Source organism: Buceros rhinoceros, unplaced genomic scaffold (assembly GCF_000710305.1).
Source record: "Buceros rhinoceros silvestris isolate BGI_N320 unplaced genomic scaffold, ASM71030v1 scaffold17778, whole genome shotgun sequence".
NCBI lineage: Eukaryota > Metazoa > Chordata > Aves > Bucerotiformes > Bucerotidae > Buceros > Buceros rhinoceros.
Window position 1 is genome coordinate 1 of NW_010426541.1, and position 21988 is coordinate 21988.

Sequence of the window (21988 nt, forward strand, 5' to 3'; positions counted from 1 at the left end):
CTCCCCGCACCGATGCGGTTGTGGGCACAAGCATCGCTGACGGTGCGGGTTAGGGGCGACAGTCACGCCGGTGTAGGTAAGTGCGGGCTTCTGCCTGAAAGTGCTGTGTTGAGGGTCTGACAAGGAAGGGTGTGTGTGGTTTTGCCGCCGTGTTTCCGTGGGAGTTCGGTGCTTAATCGTAGAATCACCTGGTGGGGAGACACCTTTAAGAGCATTGAGTCCAACTGCTCACGCTGCACTGCCGGGGTCCCTAAACCGTGTCCATCACGTCTCTTAAATGAGTGCCCCCCAGGGATGGGGACTCCACCACCTCCCTGGGCATTAAACTTGCGTTTGTGGAAAAACCTGCCAAAAACTGTGCCAGAAACTTGCAAACTGCAGATGAATGGGTGCGTTTTAGTACAAACATATAGGGTCTGTTTGGAGGGGGGTGTGTGAGAGAGAGAAGGTTGCATGTTTCCATGTGTCCCCTGTGGTTGAGAAGGTGCCAGTGGTGGAAGCAGGCACTGAATTACTCCTGTGGTGTGCTTATTATGGGAATAAACTCTGAAAGCTTTCTCTGTGCTGTGGTAAATTCTGTTGCTTGATGAGTTTTCAGGTCTGACTCTGTGCACTGTTGTTTTACCAAGCTGCAGCCTTTGGTAGAACCAAGAGGTATCGAGTTAATGCTAAAAGCCCTTTCTGGCTGGTGACTGTAGAGCTTGCAGAGTCTCCTGTGCTTTTCTAACTGTGAAGCTTATGCATCCCACTGTAGCTATTTGAAAGAGGGAAAATTCTGACTTTTCCTCTTTCATGCACTCTTCAGTGATCCTGGTTTTTCAGCTCTTGCTCTCCTGGCAGTTGATGGGAGGGAGATGATCCTGTGTGTGATTACTTGCCACAGCAGAACTGTGGTGCTAACAAACCACACAACTTGGCAGTGAAAAATACAGCCCTTGAAGGGGTTCTTACGGGTGTGCATCATCAAGCTTCTGTCGATGTCTGTGCAGTCTTTCTGTGCTGAGCCCAGGTGCCTCTTGATGTGCTGCAGCGTCTTGGTATGGCCTGAGTTCTGCAGAAGGGTGTTATGGAGCTGGAGGGAGGTGATTGCTGAAAATGAGCTGCCTGCTGCTCCAGGTGATGGGCATGCGAGAAGCACAGGAGTGTTCTTGTGCCACGTGGGAGAGTCAAGTGTGGCTGCCCCTTCCTGCTGGGTCACCCCTCTGAACCTGAACTTGTGCTGGCTTTGGCTGTTGTGGAGTGCTGGGAGAGTTGTGTGAGGCTGAGTTCTGAGTGTTGGGGATGGGGCCCGGTAGGCTTTGTGCATGGCCTCTGCAGCCATCAGAGAGAGTTTAACACAAAACATCCTCATTTGCTGTAGAGTGTGTGGTGCTGGACCTCGGTGGTCCCCAGGAGCTGTTACAAAGCCCCTGAGCTTAGACTGTGCTCTTCAAGTTTTCTACTGTGTCTGTCAGCAGTCTCCTACAGTAAACGGCAACAAATGTGCCCCTGGGAAACTGTTCCTCAAGGCTTTGATAAAGCTGGCAAGCTCTTTGCTGCATCCGCATCAAGATTCTTGAGGGCCTGGTCATGTCTGCTGCCAGCTTTAGTGTTTCAGATTTTTTTGCAGGACAGGTGCAGCCACAGGGCTCCCTCCAGTAAGGGGCTAGATTGTAACTCTGGCTGTTTTGGTGGTATTTAGCTTTCTGTTCCGTTCCACTAGTCTGGCAGAAAAACTAATGAATTTTCTGTTAGTAGAGACACACAAAGGTGGACTTGAACAATTCAGACAGGTGGTATGAACCAGCTTGGCTTTGAACCGACAAGGAGTAGTTGCAGAAACTGTTGTGTTTTTATGTAGAGGCTGAGCCCTGGGCACAGTGTAAGAATGGCTGAGGGCACCACTGGCTGCAGTGCCCTGAATTGAACTGAAGTTCAGCTCAAGCTAAATGAGATTGTCTGTGCCTACAAACCCACTGTTAGTGGGATGGTTAAACATTAGATGTGAAAGATGTAACCTTGTGTTGTTCAGGCAGCAAAACAAAGCAAATTTTCTAAGTTAAACTTCTGGCACGTGCAAGGTGGCTTCATAAGGTACAAATGCATTGATACAACAACTCTGAGAATTTGTCCAGCTCTACTGGGTGATGTGGGGGGAAGAAAAAAGAATTAACTGTCTTGCAGTGTTCAGTTTTCATAAAACTTGGGCTTCCTGCTATTCTCAAAGATACCATTCTTAAAATATGTAACCAAATAATTTGCTCATGTTTTTTAGGCCCCTGGAGGAATCGCAACACCCCTTGTTTATGGCCAACTTCTAGCTTTATACCTGTTGCATAATGACATGTAAGTGGCTTGTCTGTTAACTTCAGATACTGAATTTGGCACCGAATTCTCTGAAGGCTGATACTGCAGACAGCCTTGGTTCAGAGGACTCCTGGAGTTTTGGACTTGTGCTTTAATGAAAAACAGCAAGTGTTTTTCCCCGTTTTGCACTTTAGATCTCTCAGAGAATCTGGATCTATTTTCATTCAGCTTCTGTGCTCTACAGATTAAAACCTAAAGATTTCAGTCTGGCCAAACCTCCAGAACGTATGTGACAAAGCTGGGGTGGGAAGAACAGGCCCAATACAGTCTAAGTCTTTGGGGGGTGTGGGCGTATGAAGCAAGCAGGTTTTGTGCTATTAGTTAAGTAAAATAAAAATATCCTTAAGTGGTGTTTATTTCATCCTTAACTTCTGTATTTGTATGCTTTAGAGTGTACCAAATATATTAGCACAGTGGTACACCTATATAAGTTATAAATACATACGCCTGTACAGGGACTTCATGGTCAAAAATGTTTCTGCTAGAAGCACATGATCAAAGTTTGAAGACCGCTGATCTAAATAACCGCTGACCTTATGAAAAGTTGCTGTTTCTACATGTGTTCATCAAAGATGCAACTATTCCGAAAATAAAACTGCAGAATTCACTTCTGTGAAATGCTTCCCAGGGCAGAGAAGTGAGGCAGCTTTCCTAAGCCGGTGTTAAATGAGGCAGTTAATGAACTATTTGTTGTATTGTGGCAGTCGTGTTGCCTGCTTGAGAGTAACTTTGTTCTTCTACCTCAGTAGGCATAGAAGGAGTATTTTAAAGCACCAAGACTGTTAAATATAGCATCTGAACAAACCTTTTGGTGTCTGCCTGTAGCAAACAGTTGGTTACTGAATTTTAAACTTTTTTTTAGGAATAATGCACGGTATCTGTGGAAAAGAATCCCTCCTGCTATCAAATCTGTAAGTACTTCATCAAATGGCATTTGATACTAAACCAGTTCCACATAAGCTTGCCAATAGTGATGTCCGTCCATCCCCTGCCCAAGGATTCTATGTGAGTAGCCTTGGGCTCACGTCTGTCCTGTGAACTGCTTGCTCAGCAGAAGTAATTTCAGATAAGATGCATCTTCAGATTAACTTACTGAAGGCACTTGTTTTGTACTGCATTTGGATCCAAGATGCATTTTGAGCTAAATGGAATACCAAGAATGTTTCCAGACTTGATTGTTGTTTTTAGTTCGAGATCATACACGATACCAGAAAACAAGTGTTCTGTAGTTGTGTACTGAAATCTCGATGGTCAGAGTGGGACCTGACAGGTGATTCTGAAATAATTTTCTTTCTCTTTCAAGATAAAAGTAGTTACATCAGTTGAAGTCAATTATCGGGATCAAATTTTACTTGCCATTTCTCTAAGAACTGCTATATTTGTTGCACCACAATGTTCTTTGATTAATCTGGCTGTTTCGGTGTAACTTGCATCTCATGTGAAGCATCATTCTTGTTGGGAGGAAACTCATGGAATGAATTATTTTGGGCAGGACACACCTCAAAGTGCAGTGTTTTCCTATGTATTGAATCTCCTGCTAATTGAACCAAGTGATCATTATTATGAGTCTTAACTTCAGAAATCAACCAGTTCTCATTACAAATAAAATTATTACTTTATTACCCAGTTTGATGGATGGTTGTTGTTCTGACAGGGTGTTCTGGAGGCTAGTTGACCACATGACAACATATAACACAGTAGAAGTAGCCTTTAAAACTAGTAGTAGGAGAGCAGCTGTAGTGAGTGTGGCACCATGTTCAGCGTGATCTGTCACCAAAGTGGTGAGACTTTCAAGCTGAAAATGGCCTTCACTGTGCATGCAGCTTCTGTGTTCATAAAGCCTCTGATGAAGAGGTGAGCATTGCTCTCATCAGCAAATAAGCTGTGCCTGTCCTTTTGCAACTCCAGTCAGTAGCCTGGGTGCAGATCATCCTCCATGATCGTTCTAGCTGGTGTGTCAGCCTGGAGTAACTGACCTGCGAGCTGATGTGGGTGATGATGTTTTGGCAGAGGCTGGATCAGGGAGCTGTGACAGCTGCTAGAGCAAGATTTCCCAGTGCTGGTGTGCTCGTCCTTATGGATGTTGTGATACACTCTTGCAGCGGGAGAGGGAAAGGGGTAGAAATGGGTATGCACAGAACGGTTGCTATAGAGAATACACTGTTCTGGACTAACTGCTGGGTTTTTTGTCACAACAGGCAAATGCTGAACTCGGTGCAGTTTGGTCAGTAGGACAAAGAATCTGGCAGAGAGATTTCCCAGGAATCTATACAACAATCAGTGCGCATCAGTGGTCTGAGACTATTCAACCAATCATGGAAGCCCTTAGAGGTACAAACTGAACTTCTGTAGATAGCATGGAATTGTATGTTGCCTTAATGTGGTTTTGTGTGTTCAAACACAATTAGATGAGTAGGCAAATGGCTAATTATGAAAAGGCAGAATTGGCCAGGATGGTTGTTGCCAAATAGGTTTTACTTAAAGGATCAGGTGTAGATAAAAAGCTCATCAAAAGAGCTTGTGGAAACTAAGTTGTTTTTATTGGGATTATACATGTGATTGTGTATTCTTTCCCACTGGAATTTCGTATACATATTTGTAATAGCAAAATAGACCATTAATTATCCAGTTTTATCAGACCTTTAACCAGTAGTCTAGGAAACTTGACTTGGCATTTCAGAACCTTGTGACACTTAGGAAAAGGGTTTTTCATTTAAATGTGGCTTTGGACAAATGTTTTATAGACTGCATAACAGTAACATGCAAAGTCTTGCTACTAGAGGGCACTACAGGCTGCTAAAAAACCTTCCGAGGTGCTTCACAATACCAAATTCTCTGCAGCTTTAGCAACAACTGATTCTTAGATGCCTTGGTATCAAAGCAGCTGTGGTGGAAAAAGGCATGAATAGCTTAACCAATTGTGGGGGTTTTTTTCTGATTCTGATCTATTTGACACACAAGCTTCTTGCACATGGAGAATGCCATCAGCAGTAGTTTCCTAAATTGGTTTACGTATAAGTGGTAGCACCCAAGATGATGCAAACTGCCTTTAGAAGTTAAATGTGGTTTCTGAGGAGCTTTGCCCTGGTGTAGAGCAAGCAGTTGTCTCTGGCTGCTGACTGTGGTATTTCAGTGAGTTGTGGGATGGGGAGCATCTGAAGTGCTGACTTTAAGGGTGATAGTGGTTTTCTGAATGTGTCAGAATTGGAAAAAATTCTCAGATTTCCTAATTATGGAGATTAGTCCTCTTACAGTGCTTATCTCTTCCTAGATGCAACTAGGAGACGAGCCTTTGGACTGGTTTCTCAGGCATATACATCAATAGTTGCAGATGATTTTGCAGCCTTTGTTGGGCTTCCTGTAGAAGAAGCTGTGAAAGGTACTTTGCATTTATTCACTGAATAGATTTTCTACAGATAATTGAGCTCTGAAAGCTGTAAGTGATGGTTAATAGAAACCTGTATACAAATTCAGCAACTCTTATAAGGAGAAGGGATGAGGCAGTGAACAGAGAAAAATGTCCTGGTTCTGGAGAATTAATTTTTTTTTATTACTTGTCACCAGTTACCATTGGTTTTCCTCCCCTTGGTATGTGGAAATGTTAAAGCAATTCAGTGGCAAGGGAAGAGCAAAGGTAGTGGATTAAACTAGTTCCATGTGCTATTTTATTTGTTGAACTACATGTCCAAATACGAGCATTTTTAGAAGGAATATGTCTTGGAGTTATGGGCATACAGGCAGTGAACCGAGGTATTTTTCTACTGGTCCTAACATGCATCTTTCTTTTGCATTTCTAGCAATCGTCTCTGATATTTGATCTTACAAATGTAAAAATGCCTTTTCAGGTGTACTAGAACAGGGCTGGCAAGCAGACTTTTCAACTCGTATGGTAATGCCTAAAAAGCCAGGTAGGTGGAGCTGTTACTTCATCAGAAACTGAGTTTAGCATTTTCTAGTAATGAGGTGTTAGTTTTTAATTAAAATTTTGCAGAATAAACTTGGAGGCTTATGCTGCTTATAAGCATTTCGTGTTTATAAAAATGTACTAAGTACAAAGTAGTGGGTTTGGTTTGGGGTTACAAGTAGTTTGTATTAAAGTACATCCTTAAACCTTCTAAACAAAAGCAGACAGGATATGCCATAATTTCTCCTGCTCCTCCTCTGCAGCTGGCTCTGAATCAGTGGAACATAAGTTGGATGACCTCAAATGACATGTCTTAATCTAATAAAGATGAGTAGAAAATATACCATTTTGAACCTGAAAACTTTTTCGAGAGAAGTCAAACTTCTGCGGGCAGAGATCTAGTGGATCTTTGTTCTGAGGAGCTTCAGTTATTGGTATAATTTCCTGTGCTTTTTCAAACTTATTCTGCTTCACTGTCACAGTGTTGGTAACAATATCTGCCTGCAGAAATACTTGGCTAGTTTTTTGCTAAAGCTGTATCTATGGCTGGCTGAGGCAAAAATAAATGCTCGGCAATGAAGGCAGGATGAAATGACTGCTCTTACCCCACATAACACAGCTCTGGAAGAAGGAGCTAAATCACAGAGTATCTAAAAGAGCAACATCTATTAGACTAAAAAAATAGCCTGCTTGTATGGGCAGAATTTTGAGCTGTTCATGTCCCAGAACATTGTAATAAACGTGTGCCAGGCAAGGTGTGGAAATCTTATCTCTTGGTGCACATAACCAACCAGAGCCCTGAGTGATCAGGTTTTTTATGAACTGGTTGCAGAATATGAAGTGCTTACAAGTACTGGGAGCTTGTTACACGTGGTCTGGTTCCAAAAGGCAGTGCAAGAACTACTACTGAGGCAAGAGGAGGAGGCAGGAGGTTGTGCTCTATTCTGAAGCTGCATGACTAACCAGCAAAGGCTGGGGTATTCTGCTTTTGAAATGTGAAAAATGATCAGGTTTAACTTTAATTACCTCTTCAGCCAGTTTTAGTTTGCTGTGTAGAACTGTTTAAAATTGGTCGGTAAAAACTATGTGGTTTTTTTCAGGTGTGCTGGAAGCTTCCTTTAACAGATTTATTCCTTCATCAGGTACTTTCTGTTTATATATAATGTGCTTGTGTAGATCTAAACTTGCCTGATTTATATAAACACAACTTTGCCAGCATCAGAAAATGGGAATTGGGTCCTAAGGAAGTGAACGTCATCGTCTTCCCTCAAACCATTACCCACATCAGGCTCCTGCCATGTTTCTCCCTTTCTTCTTTCTCTCCCATTTTAAGGAGCACCCGAGATTCCCACTTTCATAGGTGGAGTAGGGAGCAGATTCCAAGGCAGGGGTAGACAGCCCCTGTAGAACAAAATTATTTTGGCTAAAAACCTCTGACTTAAAGGCCATTGCTTCACAAAGCAACTCTGAGGTGGTTTCCTTGCTTTTGTGTGATGTGGGGCTTCTGAAGCCTTCTGTGCAGAAGAAAGCAATCTCCTGGTTTTCCTCAGAGCTCAGCTACGGATTGAGGTGTAATATGTTATGTTATGCTGATTCTTAACACACTGTCTTGAGGTAGCGACAGATCTGAACTGATGGCTTGCTGTGTCTAAGTTGCCAAAAATGTGTAAAATTTAAGTTTTAATCCAAGAGCTGCCATTTATGTAAGGATCCCCATGTGCTCTGCTTTCTCCTGCCACCCTTGCAGTGCTTTGCTGTGTTTTGTCAGTCAGATATCCTGGTAGGTTTATTTATCTTCAGGATGGCAGTTTGTAAGGAAAGGAGCAACTGAAGAGCTCTAGGTGCCTTTTTTGTCAAGTGGAACTACCGTTAGTCTTTGTTCAGACTCTGGTTTATGCAAAAAAAAAAATTCTGGAGACTGCTGACTCCAAACTGGTTACAGCTACCTTTGCTGTTTGTAACTCTTGGGCTACTTAGTGCTGCAGATATCGGAAAAGTAATGTCAGCTAAAGCTGTGTAGGTAGGAGATACAGTTATGATGTATCGTAAGTCTTTACCAGTCTCATGCGTTTAGTTGTTTCCTTGCTGTTGTGCTGGATGGTTTTACAGATGGATTTGCTTTTTCATCTCATTAATAATGCGTTTGTTTTGTCTTTGTAGAACCTGCTCCAGTTCCACCAATTCCAAACGAACAGCAGTTGGCCAGATTGACTGATTATGTGGCTTTCCTTGAAAATTAATTATCCTGCTCCTGTATGCAGAACAACTTGGGAATCCTGTGTACTGACAGTTCTAGAAATCTAAGATTTATGTTATTTCCTATCTGTTAAATGTTGCAGCATCCCCTACTCAAATGTGTGACATATACAGCGTGTGTAGCCCAATCCGTGTTTTGCCAAAGCCAAGCTAGCCATCGAAACAATCCTTTTACTCCTGTGATATTTATTTAGTAGGTACACAGCAGTATTACATAGTAAGTTATTTTTTTGACTCATAGCGGAGAGAAGCAGAACATTTTTCAGGTATATTAGGGATGGAGGAGGGGAAAAAAGTAATGAAGCAGGTTAACTGTGAGGAGTTTGTTAGTAGATTACATGCTTCTATGGTGAATACTGCAGTGCTTATCACGGATCAATTGTGTGTTGAGCTAAAGTACAAAAAGTGGAAGACTGCCCTGCCCGTATCTGTAGAGAGAAGATATTTTGAAACAGTTTGAACAATTTACAGTAACTCTTTTGCAAGCAGATCTGTGGTGTATTTATAATTGGTCTTGTGGGTCTTTCTAGATTGGTAAACCTTGTTTTGATGTGAGAAAGTTCACATCAGGCATATTTTTCACAGCAGAATTATTGGAGTCATTTAAGAAAGGCAAATCTTCACTCTGAGGAAGAATTTCTGCTTTTGGAAGGTTTTGAGTCATGTAGGACACCATATACTTTGCTGGGTAACCATGCACCTTCCGGAGGCTTGTCATCCCTTGGTCCTTTTCAGTACACTGGGTCAAGAAGCATGGACTCTCCCCTGTCTTTAAGCTTTCTGGATTATCTCTGCAGTGATTGGAGAAGAATTTAAAAATCAGACTAGGTGTCTGAGTAGAGACTGGTTGGGGTGGGGATGATGCGCTATGCTGCAATGCCAGTTTGAAAAGTGCATTTTCTGTATCAGAGCACTGCTGTGTTAATCTTTGAGTTGAGAGTGGATTTTAGAAGCAGAAAGATGACTTGTATTCCCAGGCTTCTTATTTGTATTGTGCTGGTTAAAAGGCTATGGAAAAATAGTGTTGCTCTAGAGGGCAGTGCCTGCCTCCCCCCTTTTCAACACCATATTCAGTGGTTTCATTGGAGATGGCAAGTGTGCCTTGTGTTGTGATTGTTTTTCCCAGTGTGCACTACCTACTGTACATTCTCTTGTTGGAGATGTGTTAGCAGGGAGGCATTATAAACTGTGCACTGCTGCTTTGAGAGCTCCCTTTGTATGTAAACACATAATCAAAATGACTATTTATTTGAAACCCACCTAAGACTTGGATTTCTAAATTTATCTTCAGCGATATTAAAGAACATGTTTACACTGACCTTGTGTACTTGATTTTTTTGTTTGTGTTCCTTAGAATACAGTTGTTCTGGTTTGGCTAGTTTTTAAATGAATTCTTACTGGTGTAATTTGGATAGGGCTGGTTAAAGATTGCTGCAATATGAGATGCCTAGACAGGCATTTGGAACAGCTTTGTGTGCAGCCATTGCATGGTTTTGTATTAACCCTCTGGTACCCTTCAGATGTTGTCATAAAAATATTCTAAGGTATACAGTACTTGGAGAGTGAAGTGAGAATTCCCCCTTCAGTGTATGTGGTGTGCAACTCTGCAGTTGTTTGTAGTACTCGAGGACAGCCCTGCTTGCAGCAGTGAAATTAGATGTGATTAAAGGATTATTAACCACTTAGGCTTAATAGATGGTCATAGGAGAGGACAATGTGGACACTGGTGATCTGTGTCTATCTCATATTTAGTATTAAATCTATGTCCAATGCAGTAAGTTTGATTCTTTTCTGTCCAGCTCTAAGTTCTTAATTTTGGTCTGCTGCAGAATTTAAGCTGGCTTTTAGCTTTGGGTGTGGCATTAATTCATAACTCATCTTGAGTACTTTGTACTTCTTTGGAATCCAAGCTGTTTAGGATCTTTCATCCTCATTGCTCTTTATGATGGCTTCTGGTTCACAAATACCATTTTTCAGATGGGCTGCTTGTTGCCACCCTGACTAGTCATGTGATGGGCATGGTGTGTCTTGTAACAGAAGAATATTTTCTATTTCTTCCTGATCCTTTCTAAGATTGGCTCTGTCCTAACATTTCTTGAGCACTGCCGTGTTCTCAGTGTAATAATGATGCTGACTTGATTCTTCAGCAGCAGTGATGACCACATTGCTGCGCATGTTCTTATTCAGGGTTCTCCCCTCCAGCTAGTGCAGTGCATGCATGGATAACTAACAGGGAGCAAAACAGTATGTGAAATGTCAGTATTGTAAGACACTTCTGGTCTTCATAGTCAGACTTGCTGATCTTGGCATTGTTGCTTTGCTAACCTTAAATGGGCAGGTGAGGAGCAGGCTGGGATGAAGACTTGGTGAAGGAGCTAGAGGTGTTAAATGTTGGAGGAGCAGGGGCATTACAGCCACCTGGAATGTTGTGCTTCATGTTTGGGAAAGGGCAATGGGTCAAGTGAATTCCTGATGTTAATTTGAAGTAATGCTGGAATGAGTCTTAACCTACTGCCAGTGATAGAGCTTAATACAAATAGCTTTGAGGGATGTGGTTGATAACTGTTATGAGAGCTTTAATGGACTTGTTTGGCATGGATTGAGCTCATAAAGTTAAATTTTTACATCTCCAACATGTTCTTAAAATCAGTGAATGATTTTACCCTGCAGCAGGCTATCAACTGGTTCATAGTATCTCTAAATAGGAAACTTGCATCCAGTGGCAATTTTATTGTAGCTCTTTGTGGAGGTTGTGTGCTGCGTTGTCACGCTTGATTTGGTTCCTGAACGGCACCATGCCATGGATCCTCAAAGTGGGAGTGAGGGCTGTCCCAAAGTACCATGAAACAATGTGCTTCTGTTTAAAAAAAAAAAATACTGGATCAGGAAGTTTGGGGTTATGATAGGTCTGCAGCACGTAAGGTTTCTTCTAACTCATGTTTATGGTCTTTAGTTGAGTGCATTTTGATACTACCGAACAGTGTAAACAACTCTGACACATTACAAAAGCCGAAATCAGATGTATTTGTAGAAAAGTGTTTCTCTTTTGGCTTGCGCCTGTCTTGTGCTAAGATGTTGCAGTCTCAGAGGTCAATAATAAATTCTGCTGAGTGGAAACATTACTAGATGTGATCTGTGGTAAAGGATTTCACTTTACATTTGCAGTGCTCTGGCAAGCCTAGCATAGCTTTGTGCTTCCCTCTCCAGAGCCCTGGCTTGGTAAACAGGCTGTGTAAATTAATTCCTAAAGTGAGATCTTCCAGTGTTTGAATGCTTACCTGGGCTGCTTTAATCTGGTGCTTTCAACTCAAGAGAGGAACTATTTTTGTGGTTGTGCTTGCTTTTTTTAATTGAAGCAACTGGTGTGGCTTTTGGCGTTCTTACAAAAGCTTTTCCGTCCACAGTGCTGGAACAGCACTGGAGTGGGAGGATCTTTGGGTTAAACCATTAAGAATTCACTTGGGAGCAGAGCTTCATGAGGGACTTAAAAAGAAATTCCATTTCAGTTTAGTGTTTTCCATTATCATCTGCATCCCACATGTAACTAAACATTGTTTCTTTGCATTTCATTAGCCTCTCCTATACAGGTCAGTGGTGCTTCTGTTCCTGCAGTGTCTCTGTGGACTCTGTTTTAGCTCAAAGGTGATTAAAGGAGAAACTGAGTATGGAGGCAGAACAGTGGATTGTCTCCCGCCAAGAGCTGCATGGAAGCCTTCCATAGGCTTCAATAACAGTGCAGCAGATTTTTCCCAGATCTGATTGGAGCTGTCACTAACTTAGTTAAGGAAACAAGTAGAATGCACATGTAGAAAAATCTCACTGGGCGTTTCAGGAGAATGGTACTGATGTTGCTGTGATAATGTTTTGATCAGTCCTGCTGCAGATACCATGCTTAGATTAGATTATGCTTTTCCTTGTTTTAGTAACCTGGATTCGTTCTGAAGCCCAAAGGAGTTTTTTTCTGCAGTCCAGTTTCTGAGCACTTTAGAACATCCTTTTAAGGGTGAAAAGGGCATCAGCTCAGCCTGATGCTAAATTACTCCTCTGAATTTATTCAGGTGACTGACTGTGATAGTAGCAGGCACAAGAGAAACCACTATGCTTTGTACATCTCGTTAGCTTTTTCCCTCTCGCTGTAAATATCTTGCAGGGCTTCCAAAATTAATGCTGCAGATTGATTCAGATTAGTCAGATGAGTTCTGCCTAGACAAGGAGAATGCTGATAGAGTTGTCGTTAAATCTGTATTCCATCCACCTGGTGTACATGCCATAAAACCCTGTGTAAGATGGGGAAATCTGAAAAAAGATCTTGGGTGGGTGGGTTGTTCTGCCTGTCTCCTACCCTGCTAGTCTTGATTGGGCTTGGGATGACTAAAGTAACAGTAAAGAAAGGGCTGAGAAGATTTTGCTCTGAATAGGCTTAGTTTTGAGACGACTGAGGCTGGTAAGATGCCTTGCGAGCCCACAGCGAAGCTTTCTTCTGCAGATCCCAGCTGATGTCACAAATATGTTCCCATTTACTTTCTGAAATGCTCATCTTCTAATATGTGATCTCCTGCAAGCTTTTGGTACTGTAGTAAATGGTTGGCAAGCTTCCTGCAGGCTAATTGAGAGCTAAAATCAAAGCCTAGCTTTATTTGTTGTAATCGGTTATTTGTCTGTCAGATGCAGTGGAAACAAAGTAACTTCTACTATGATGCCTCCCAGTACCTCAATATTGAGGTAACAGCCTACTGTACTCAGACTGCAGCTGTCCCAAATCTGAGAAATACTACTGAATGCTGACGGTGGGTCTTGTGGGTTTATGTTTTGAAGCTGGTGCGGTGGGAAACGGCTCAAGTTATTGGCCACCTGCAGTGCACCAAGGTTTTGTAGTTTCATCTGGCTAGCTGTGGACACTTACTAAAACCAACCCCAAAAGCAAACAAACCCCCAAACTTTTGACTGTCCAGTCAAAAATACTGTTTTGCAACTGACTCTCAAAGGGCCATGACAAGTGAAAGGCAAATGAGTTGCTGATTTGTGATGGGAAGCAAACTTACATATATTTTACATTCTTGGGTCATACCAATTAAGCTGGAAAGTTTGCAGGTCTTCCACTTCTCATTGCTCAGCACAAGCAGGTTAATGTGCATTCCTAGATACCTGGTTTTAGAGTTGCTTATTAAATGTTAGATTCTGTGCTTTCACATGCAGGATGCTGGGGCTGTGTGGCACAACTTGCTGTATATGAAGTGAGAGGATGTTACCAGGATGCTTACAGACAGTTCCAAATCACTGCAGAGCTCATATTTGGAAATAACCAATACCTTTGGGGGTTTTATCTTTTTTTACAAATTGATTAGCTGCATAAATACAAACTGCTCACAGATTTGTAATGCTTAATGCTCTTTCTATGATAAATCACAGTTTGGGTTCAGCCTTGATCTGATGCATCAGCAGTGCTTGATCTTTCAGAACTGGGCTCTGGGGATGTAGCTGAATTAAATCCTATGGCGCTGCTTGTGTATTTGGTCTTCCAGGCTGGCATGTGCTAAACTATGGGAGTGTGGAAAACTGGAGATTGACTTCTCCTTGTGGGTGGAAGAGCACCTGCTTGTGACTAACAGTCCACGCAAAGCAGAATGTGCAGATGGGATAAAGTATAAGTGTGTGTGGTTAAAAAAAAAAAAAAATCCTGGGTGTGTTTTGGAGTGGGACTTGCTGTGGAATCTTTATAGTGGGAAGTACTTTACTGCATTTTTATTACTAGGACATTACCACAGTATCAAGATCAGAAGGGTAAGTAGCTGCAACAATAGTAATAGTAGGAGATTTTAGTTGCTCCCATGTAAACAAACCCCAAAGCCTGACTTGTGGTGAGATGTAGAGAGAACTCCAATGCACTGGTTGGTGCTGCCTAGAACAACTAGTCGTAGACAAGACCCTTAGTTTATTTTCTAGTGCTGCTTGGGACAGATGTTCATTGGAGATCTACTCAGGCTGTTACGACACAATTAGGTTTCAGGTGCAGTTGGAGAGAGCAAGTCAAGTTCTCTATATGGCAATTTGGGTTTTTTAGGAAGGGGATCCATGCAAAAAAATGAAGCAGTTTCAAACAAGCTGAGAAAGGAACAATCAAAACAAGATGCCTATGATGCCCTTGTACAGCCTGGAGATGTACACCTACTGTTTTAGAGGCCCAGGTGAAGCGTGCCTTACTGCAACTAAAAACCTAAATGCTTCTGCAGTGGCTCCCTGCAAGAGCTGAGGAGGAGTTTTGGAGAAAAGATTGGCCCCTGAAGCAGAAAGCTGCAGCAAACAAGGAGAATAGAAAGGCCTGTAAAAGTGAAAGATCAAATATAAACAGGAAATGTAAAGACTGAAACCAGAATCAAGCAGGACTTTGGAAAGGGTGCTGGAACTGATAGGACATAGTTACTTAAACTGCAAAGAAAGAGAACTCGTAGGAATAGCCCTTGACAATGGGGAAAGTGGGACATGTGTGATTTTTTGCATCAGTCTTTGCTGTTGCAGACACTGGGCAGATTCCCACCCCGACATGTTCTTTACCAATGAATAGAGTGCCTAGACCAGTTTACAGGAAATGTTAAACTGTATATGCCAATAAGATTCTGGAGGAACTGCCAAGACAACAGTATTTCTCAGTCCTGAAAACTCTGATATTGAACCAAGCAAGTTGCAGGCAAATGATGTCTAACTCTCTGTTGCAGACAGTTACTGAGCTGGAGGCTGGGTGAGTTGTCAGTGTCACTCTTTCACATAAAGGCCTCTAGGAAGGGCAAGGGAACTGCAAACTGTTGGCATCTTACTAGGAAGAAATGTTAGTGGTGAAGATGATGAACCACTGAACATATAGATAAACCAGTTAAGAAATGCTGTGCTTCTGCAAAAAAAAAATCTTGCCTTGGCTGTGTGTCTTCAGGCATGTGGACAAAGGGAATCTAGTGAATATAATAAATTTTGTGATGCCCCACACAAAAGATGGAGGAAATATTATGCAGGATCACAGGATAGCTCCTTTAAGGCCTGCAAGCTGCTCAAAGAGTAGAAATCAAAGGGCAGGGTCTGTTGGCTGCTCTTGCAAGTAAAGATGAATTCAGCTTTGGGGCCCCAGGAGTAAATGGATTCATTATTTTTGACCAGTGCATTCACTGTTTTTATTGGTATCCCACAGGAGGGCATGTGCAACAACCTCCCAATGTGCGAATGGTAAGAAGTTCTTTCAGGTGATCAAGGCAGAACTGATGGCAAAGAAAACTGGAAGAAGCGTGAAACTGACTGGTCAGACAAAGTGGTAGTGGATGAGTTCAGGTAAGGGTAGGACACTGCACTTGCACAAAGAAGTATTACAGTTGCACTCGAGTATTATAGTTCTGACTTCTACCTCTCCAGAATGAGAACAGTTAGAGGAGATGCAGAAAAGCACCTGTAAGATAACAAAAGGGGTAGAGCAGTGCCCTTCTAGGTGGAGAATGAAAATGCTGGGGCTCTCCAGTTTGGAGAGATTATAGAGGAGGTATGTCACAGAACTGTTTTGGTTGGAAGAGACCTTTAAGATCATCAAGTCCAACTGTTAACCCAGGACTGCCTGGTCACCACTAAACCATGTCCCTCAGCCCTGCATTGACATGTCTTTTAAATCTCTCCAGGGATGGGGACTCCACTACTGCCCTGGGCAGCCTGGGCCAGGGTTTGATAACCATTTCTGTAAAGAAATTCTTACTACTATCAATCTAAATCCCTGGCACAACTTGAGACTGTTTCCTCTTGTCCTATCACTTGTTACTTGGGAGAAGAAACTGAATCCCATCTTGCTCCAGTTTCCTCTCAGGGAGTTGTTGAGAGCAATGAGGTCTCCCCTGAGCCTCATTTTCTCCTGGCTAAATATTCCCAGTTCTCTCAGTTGTTCCTCTTTGCTTTCTACCCTTTACTTGCTTGTGCTCCAGACCCTTCACCAGCTTCATTGCTCTTCTCTGGACACACTCCAGCACCTCAATGTCCTTCTTGGAGTGAGGGGCCCAAAAATGGGCATGGTATTTGAGGTGCAGTTTCACCAGTGTTGAGTTCAGGGGGGACAATCACTTCCCTGCCCCTGCTGGCCACACTGTTGCTGATACAAGCCAGGATGCTATCGGCCATCTTGGCCACCTGGATACACTGCAGGCTCTTCTTCAGCCAGTGTTGACCAACACTCCCAAGTCCTTTTCTACCAGGCAGTTTCCAGCCACTCTTCCCCAGCCTTGAGCATTGCAGGGTCTTGTTGTGAGCCCAGTGCAGGAACTGGCCTCGGCCCATTGATCCAGCCTATCCAAATCCCTCTGTAGAGCCTTCCAACCCTCCAGCAGATCAACACAGCTTTTCGCAGGTAGTAAGTTCATTTTCTTATCTTTCACTGTTCTCAAGTGTTGTTCACTTGGATGATATGGAGAAGGGCCTATGAACTTTCCAGTATAATTATGAAAGAACTGGCTTGAAATAAGAGTTGCGAATTTCTAATGTCCTTGGGGATATGCCGTATAATGAAGTGTGCAGTCATAGTCTGTCAGATCTGAGAACTTCCTTTGTTTTCTTAGCGAATGGGGATTATATTCTCAAATTTAGGCAAAAAGCATCATCTTGCTCTATGTCCAAGCAGTCAGTGGCTGAAAAGCATAGTTTAGATCCCTGAGCTGAAGGACATGAATGCTCCTCAGTGTGTGGCACATCTTAGCTCAGCATTATGTTTGCCTCCCACAGCCCTCATGGGTCCTTTAATGTCTGCTATGTAAAGCTCAGGATAAGTATGTGCTCCCATGAGGTCCTGAAGAGGAAATTTTGCTCTCATGTTAAAATGCTAGCTGATTAGATTACAAGAAAGTGTCTAATTATGAGGAAAAAATCCTACTTCTATTAAAAGTTTGATCCATGCTGAAGGTCTTGTCTTCTTTTAAATTTCCAGCCCAGTCTCATTACTGCAGATGATTTTGTTTAATTTCAAGTACAGTCAGTGTGAGAATGTTTTCTGTGTTCTTTGGATATTTGGAGAGGAAAACTTAGGTCAAAGGTAACTGCTTGGATAGCATCCAAAGGTTTGGAGTGTCTCTAAGTCCTAGCATTGGTAGAACTCTGTGACCACAGGAAGTTATTTAACCTTTCAATACAAAAGTGTCTGGGCTGTTTACCAGGGGTTGCCAGTTGCTCCTTTCTCTTGCTTTCCCCCACTCCTCTTTTTTACCGTATGTGTCCTGGGGATGGGCTGTTTTACAAAACGTGTGTACAGTATCTAGTGTCCACCATCATGTAGTTGACTTCTGGGATGCTTAGACTCCAATTAACGTTTTATTAAAACTGAGGAAGCATGTGTGAGTGGAATTGGGAGTGGGAAGAATTGTCTGATATACCAAAAAATTTTGAGATTTTTTTCCCCTGCTGCTCGGTGACTCATCCAAACCACGTGTTGTGTGTCCAGTTGTTACTTGATTTTGCAATAGCTGATTTCCATAGAACAGCCTTCCTAAATGCTAATCTTCTGGAGTGGGGAGAACTTATCTAGCCTCATTCTTTCATGCTTTTTGGATACCTGTCTGGCACTTAGCTGGTTTGAGAATTTAACAGCGTGCTGAGCTGTTAATTGATTGTGATGGCATTTCTTTGGATGCTGGAGGTGAGCACACCTTTGGGACAAGAAAAGAGTTTTACTTGTTTAATGTACAAAAGTGAGCTTGGAGATTGCAGGACAAATGACCTGAGGGCTGGGTAGGTGATATATAGTTTCAAAACTAAACTGTCAACTAGTTGATGATTGAGGTTGCCTTAAGTGGGATGAAGTGAGGAGGTAATTCTGTGCTCTTTCAGAATTGAGGGAGAACTTGTTTCACATTCAGAAAGAACAGGATTTGTTTTGCTGTCTTTAGGCATGTGCCAGAAAAGCTGCTAAAGACCACCAGCAGTACTAGAATGGGGTGAAAGTTTTCGGACTCTGATTTGTAGAATAAATCTTGGTGGGTTAACATGGATGAGCCTGTTGGCAGGTGTTTTTGATCTGTCTTTCAGTTCAGAAACATCCTTGCTACCTGGAGAGAGAGATGCATTCACCTTTTGTGGTTACTGGATGGTTTCATTTTCCCCAAAGTTTAGTCAGTGATATTTTGTACCTTAAGACCTGTATCATCACTGTAGTATTACCTAACTAGCACCTTGGCCCCTACTTGTAGTTGAAGACGCTGAAATTAGCCAACCCATGGGGAAGGGGAGGATTACAGAAAAGAACTCACTACATGTGTGAGCACTTGTATGACTTCTCTGTCTTGAGGAGGGAGATGTGCTTTACTGATCTCTAGAAGGTGAGATTTTTTTGTCCCTTGAGAGCTCTTTCTTGTAATAGAATTTGTGATTGAAAACAGTTTGCAAACTGAACACTGCCAAGTTTGCCTGATTTGCAGGTTAAAATAATGCAAAACCAGGTAGTTCTTACTATCTTCATGGCCTGTCCAAGTACCATAGTCCAACCAAGGCTTTCAAAACTCAGCAAACTTCAATATGATCTCAAAGACAGCGGGCCTTCAGTGCTTGTTGCAAAACACTGAAAAAGCTCAAGTTCTTCTCGGCTGAAAAAACCTTGTGGGGTTGCGCTAAATGGTGTCCTTTCAAGTTGCCCTGTGCAAGGGCAATTTTTGTGCTTGTGATGGCAAAGCCTGGGGAAAGGGAAGAATGATCACTCATCTAGTAGCTTGGGAGCCTGTATGGTCTGCACATAGATCCACAGGCCCCAGAGAAGTGACAGATGATGTTATCAACAGCTTCGAGTGTATCACCTTGAGACTTCCACACTTGCCCATTTCTTTAGATAGTGAGAACATGCTATGTTCTCCTCACAAGGGGCTGGCTGTTTACTGCCTGCTTTGATGGTTTGCTCCCAGATGGCTTTGGAGAGTCTTGACATTGAGTTATACCTTAGCTGCTCTCCATGTCTTTCTGTAGCATGCTACTCTTTGTGCAGAGGATTTCCCCTTCCTTGATTTGTGAGAGGTTGCAGACATGGACCAGCAAAGTGCTATAAATAACATCAACTACTCTGCTGCTCCTCAAAGGGAACTTCAGGCTTTCTCTTGAATCAACATCCCCTTTAGGCAGCATTTCCTTGAATTTGCAGAGTATATGTGCAGACATCTCAGGATGGGGATGGATTATTCTGAGCTCTGAGGCAAGCCGTGCACAATGTGGTGTGACAGAGTAAGGCAAACCATGACTTGCAAGGTTTATTTACTACCAGCTGCTTCCGTTCCAAAGAAGTAAGAGCTGAAGGGTGGGGAAAGGAGAGGTGGAATAAGTTTAGGTTCTCACCTGCTGGTGATCTGTAGATGCTCATGATAGGACAGAAGGTTCTGCCCCTCTGTGTGTTACAGAAATGCTGTTTTGTGTTATTCCTGGGAGGCAACAGAATAAAGGAAAAGGAACTTGGGCAGCAGCACTTTCTGTTGGAGGGCATCTGGTAACCTGCAGCCTCACTAAGTTTGTAGCTAGTTGATTCATGACTAAGTTGTTTTTTATAACAAACCCCAGAACTGTGGGGTTTGAGTATTTACCTGAAGATGAGATCGGTTTGTTTGCCTTAGCCTAGTAGCCAAGGGAGCAACCAGATCTCATTGCCGGAAGCAGGCTAGAGACCAAATGTAGTTTATGGGGCTTTGTCCCCTTAGGCAGTGAAGCCTATTGAGAACCTGTTTCAGTGGTAGAGCTGTAACTGCATGTTGTTCCGTAGATCCAGTGTGGCACAGCTGGTGCTGTTGGACTTGGTGTGGAAAATGGTGCATGCCAGGAGGAGAGGGGCTCCTGGCTGCATGCATCTTTTTGATCTGGAGCAGATTATACATCCTCAGAATTCAGCATAACTCTTTTCTTACCTTTGAGTTCTGTGTGAATGTAGGTGCTAGCATCATCAGAAACCACAGATGACTGGCATGTGCCATGGTATTGCCTCTGTAAACGAGTATTGCTCCAATATCAGGAAAAGTATCTTTGGGTAATACAATTATACACAGTATTACCTAAGCTACTGTTCAGTAGGTCTGTTGGAGTAGTCCAGAGGAGTCACAAAGATGATCCAAGGGCTGGAACCCCTCTGCTGTGAGGACAGGCTGAGAGAGTTGGCGTGGTTCAGCCTGGAGAAGAGAAGGCTTTGGGGAGACCTTAGTGCAGCCTTCCAGTACTTAAAAGGGCCTGTAAGAAAGATGAGGAGGGACTCTATCAGGGAGTGTATTGAAAGGACAAGGAGTAACAGTTTTAAACTGAAAGAAAGTGGATTTTAGATGTAAGGAAGTTTTTCCACTGTGAGGGTGGTGAGGCACTGGTACGGGTTGTTTCCTCCCTGGCAGTGTTCATGGCCAGCCTGGATGGGGCTTTGAGCAACCTGGTTTAGGGGAAGGTGTCCCTGCCCATGGCAGGGGTTTTGGTATTTACATGATCTTTAAGGTCCGGCCCAAACCATTCTATAAGGTCATGCTCTAAATTTGGTTTCCTCAAGTACTGGCTTTTACCGGATGTTTCTGAGTGTTAGCAGATGTCTATACATGAGCTTGTGGAAGGGAGGATGTACACTCACTGTTCTTTTCTCCTTCCTGTTAATGATCAAAATTGGGGTATTTTTTATTGTCATAGTCAGTAGTTTTATAGTTAAGGTTCCAATTTGTTTGCTATCAAGTCTAGCGCTTATTCCTCCTTGATGTCCAAACAGGACATAGGAGACAGTTCTGTGGTGGCCCATTGTTACACAAGCAGTGATTTTGATGTGAACAGAGGATTGCTATCAGCAGGCAAAATCTCTCTTGCTATATGTGTGAAGACAAGCTGTCAGGGAGTATTGTTCTCCCTTTTTGGACTCTCTCTTTTCTGATAGAACATGCTGGGTGATCATAATGAGAGTATAAGCACCACAGCAGACCCTTTTCTAATCTGGTTAGTTCCTGGTGTGCAGACATGGATGGAAAAGATGTGTGGAAAAGGCATGAGTGGGAGTTGCAAGCTGACAAGACTTTTTCTGGAGCAGCTCCAGTGTAAAGGAGCCAAGACAACAAGATTAGAATCAGTAAAAGAGATTTCATGGTGGTGAAGAGTTCATTGTTTCCATCTGGATGCTTCTAAAGGAGAAAAGTCATGGTACAGTTAGTGAACCTGAAAAGAAAAAACATGAGAGGGAAGGAGTGAAATTAGTCTTCATTGACTTGGTCAAAATTCTGCCTGTTCCTTCAGGCAGCCCTTTTTGGAGTAGTTATGTTCAGCTTGGAGGAGAACAGGTTCCCAGGTATTTGTTTAGGTAGGAAATCAATTGTGAATCTCCAGCTGGATGATGAAGAGTTTACCATGAAGACTTGACTTAGTCTTCCCCGTGACACATCTTAGGAGCAGCCAGATCTTTGGGTCCTCATCCATCCTGCAGCCTGTGCATTCACAACCCAGGAAGATGTTGATGTGAAAGAAAACCATGCCCAGCTTTAGGAAACA

At 42.7% G+C, this 21988-nt stretch overlaps 1 protein-coding gene across 1 annotated transcript; it reads left to right on the forward strand.

Annotated features, from left to right (window-relative positions):
• Nucleotides 1-2258: 2258 nt before the first annotated feature.
• On the forward strand, nucleotides 2259-8818 carry COPS8 (COP9 signalosome subunit 8). The gene is made up of 7 exons (XM_010141562.1): nucleotides 2259-2325; nucleotides 3209-3257; nucleotides 4545-4677; nucleotides 5618-5725; nucleotides 6192-6254; nucleotides 7351-7392; nucleotides 8411-8818. Coding segments are annotated over exons 1-7 (477 nt in total). The 5' UTR covers nucleotides 2259-2323; the 3' UTR covers nucleotides 8491-8818.
• The last annotated feature ends 13170 nt before the right edge of the window (nucleotides 8819-21988 follow it).

Bases quoted from the DNA above. Each gene is read 5' to 3' on its own strand.
- COPS8 (XM_010141562.1), top strand. The intron at 4,678-5,617 runs GTACAAACTGAA...ATCTCTTCCTAG, and splicing joins AATCATGGAAGCCCTTAGAG to ATGCAACTAGGAGACGAGCC. The intron at 5,726-6,191 runs GTACTTTGCATT...ATGCCTTTTCAG, and splicing joins TGTAGAAGAAGCTGTGAAAG to GTGTACTAGAACAGGGCTGG.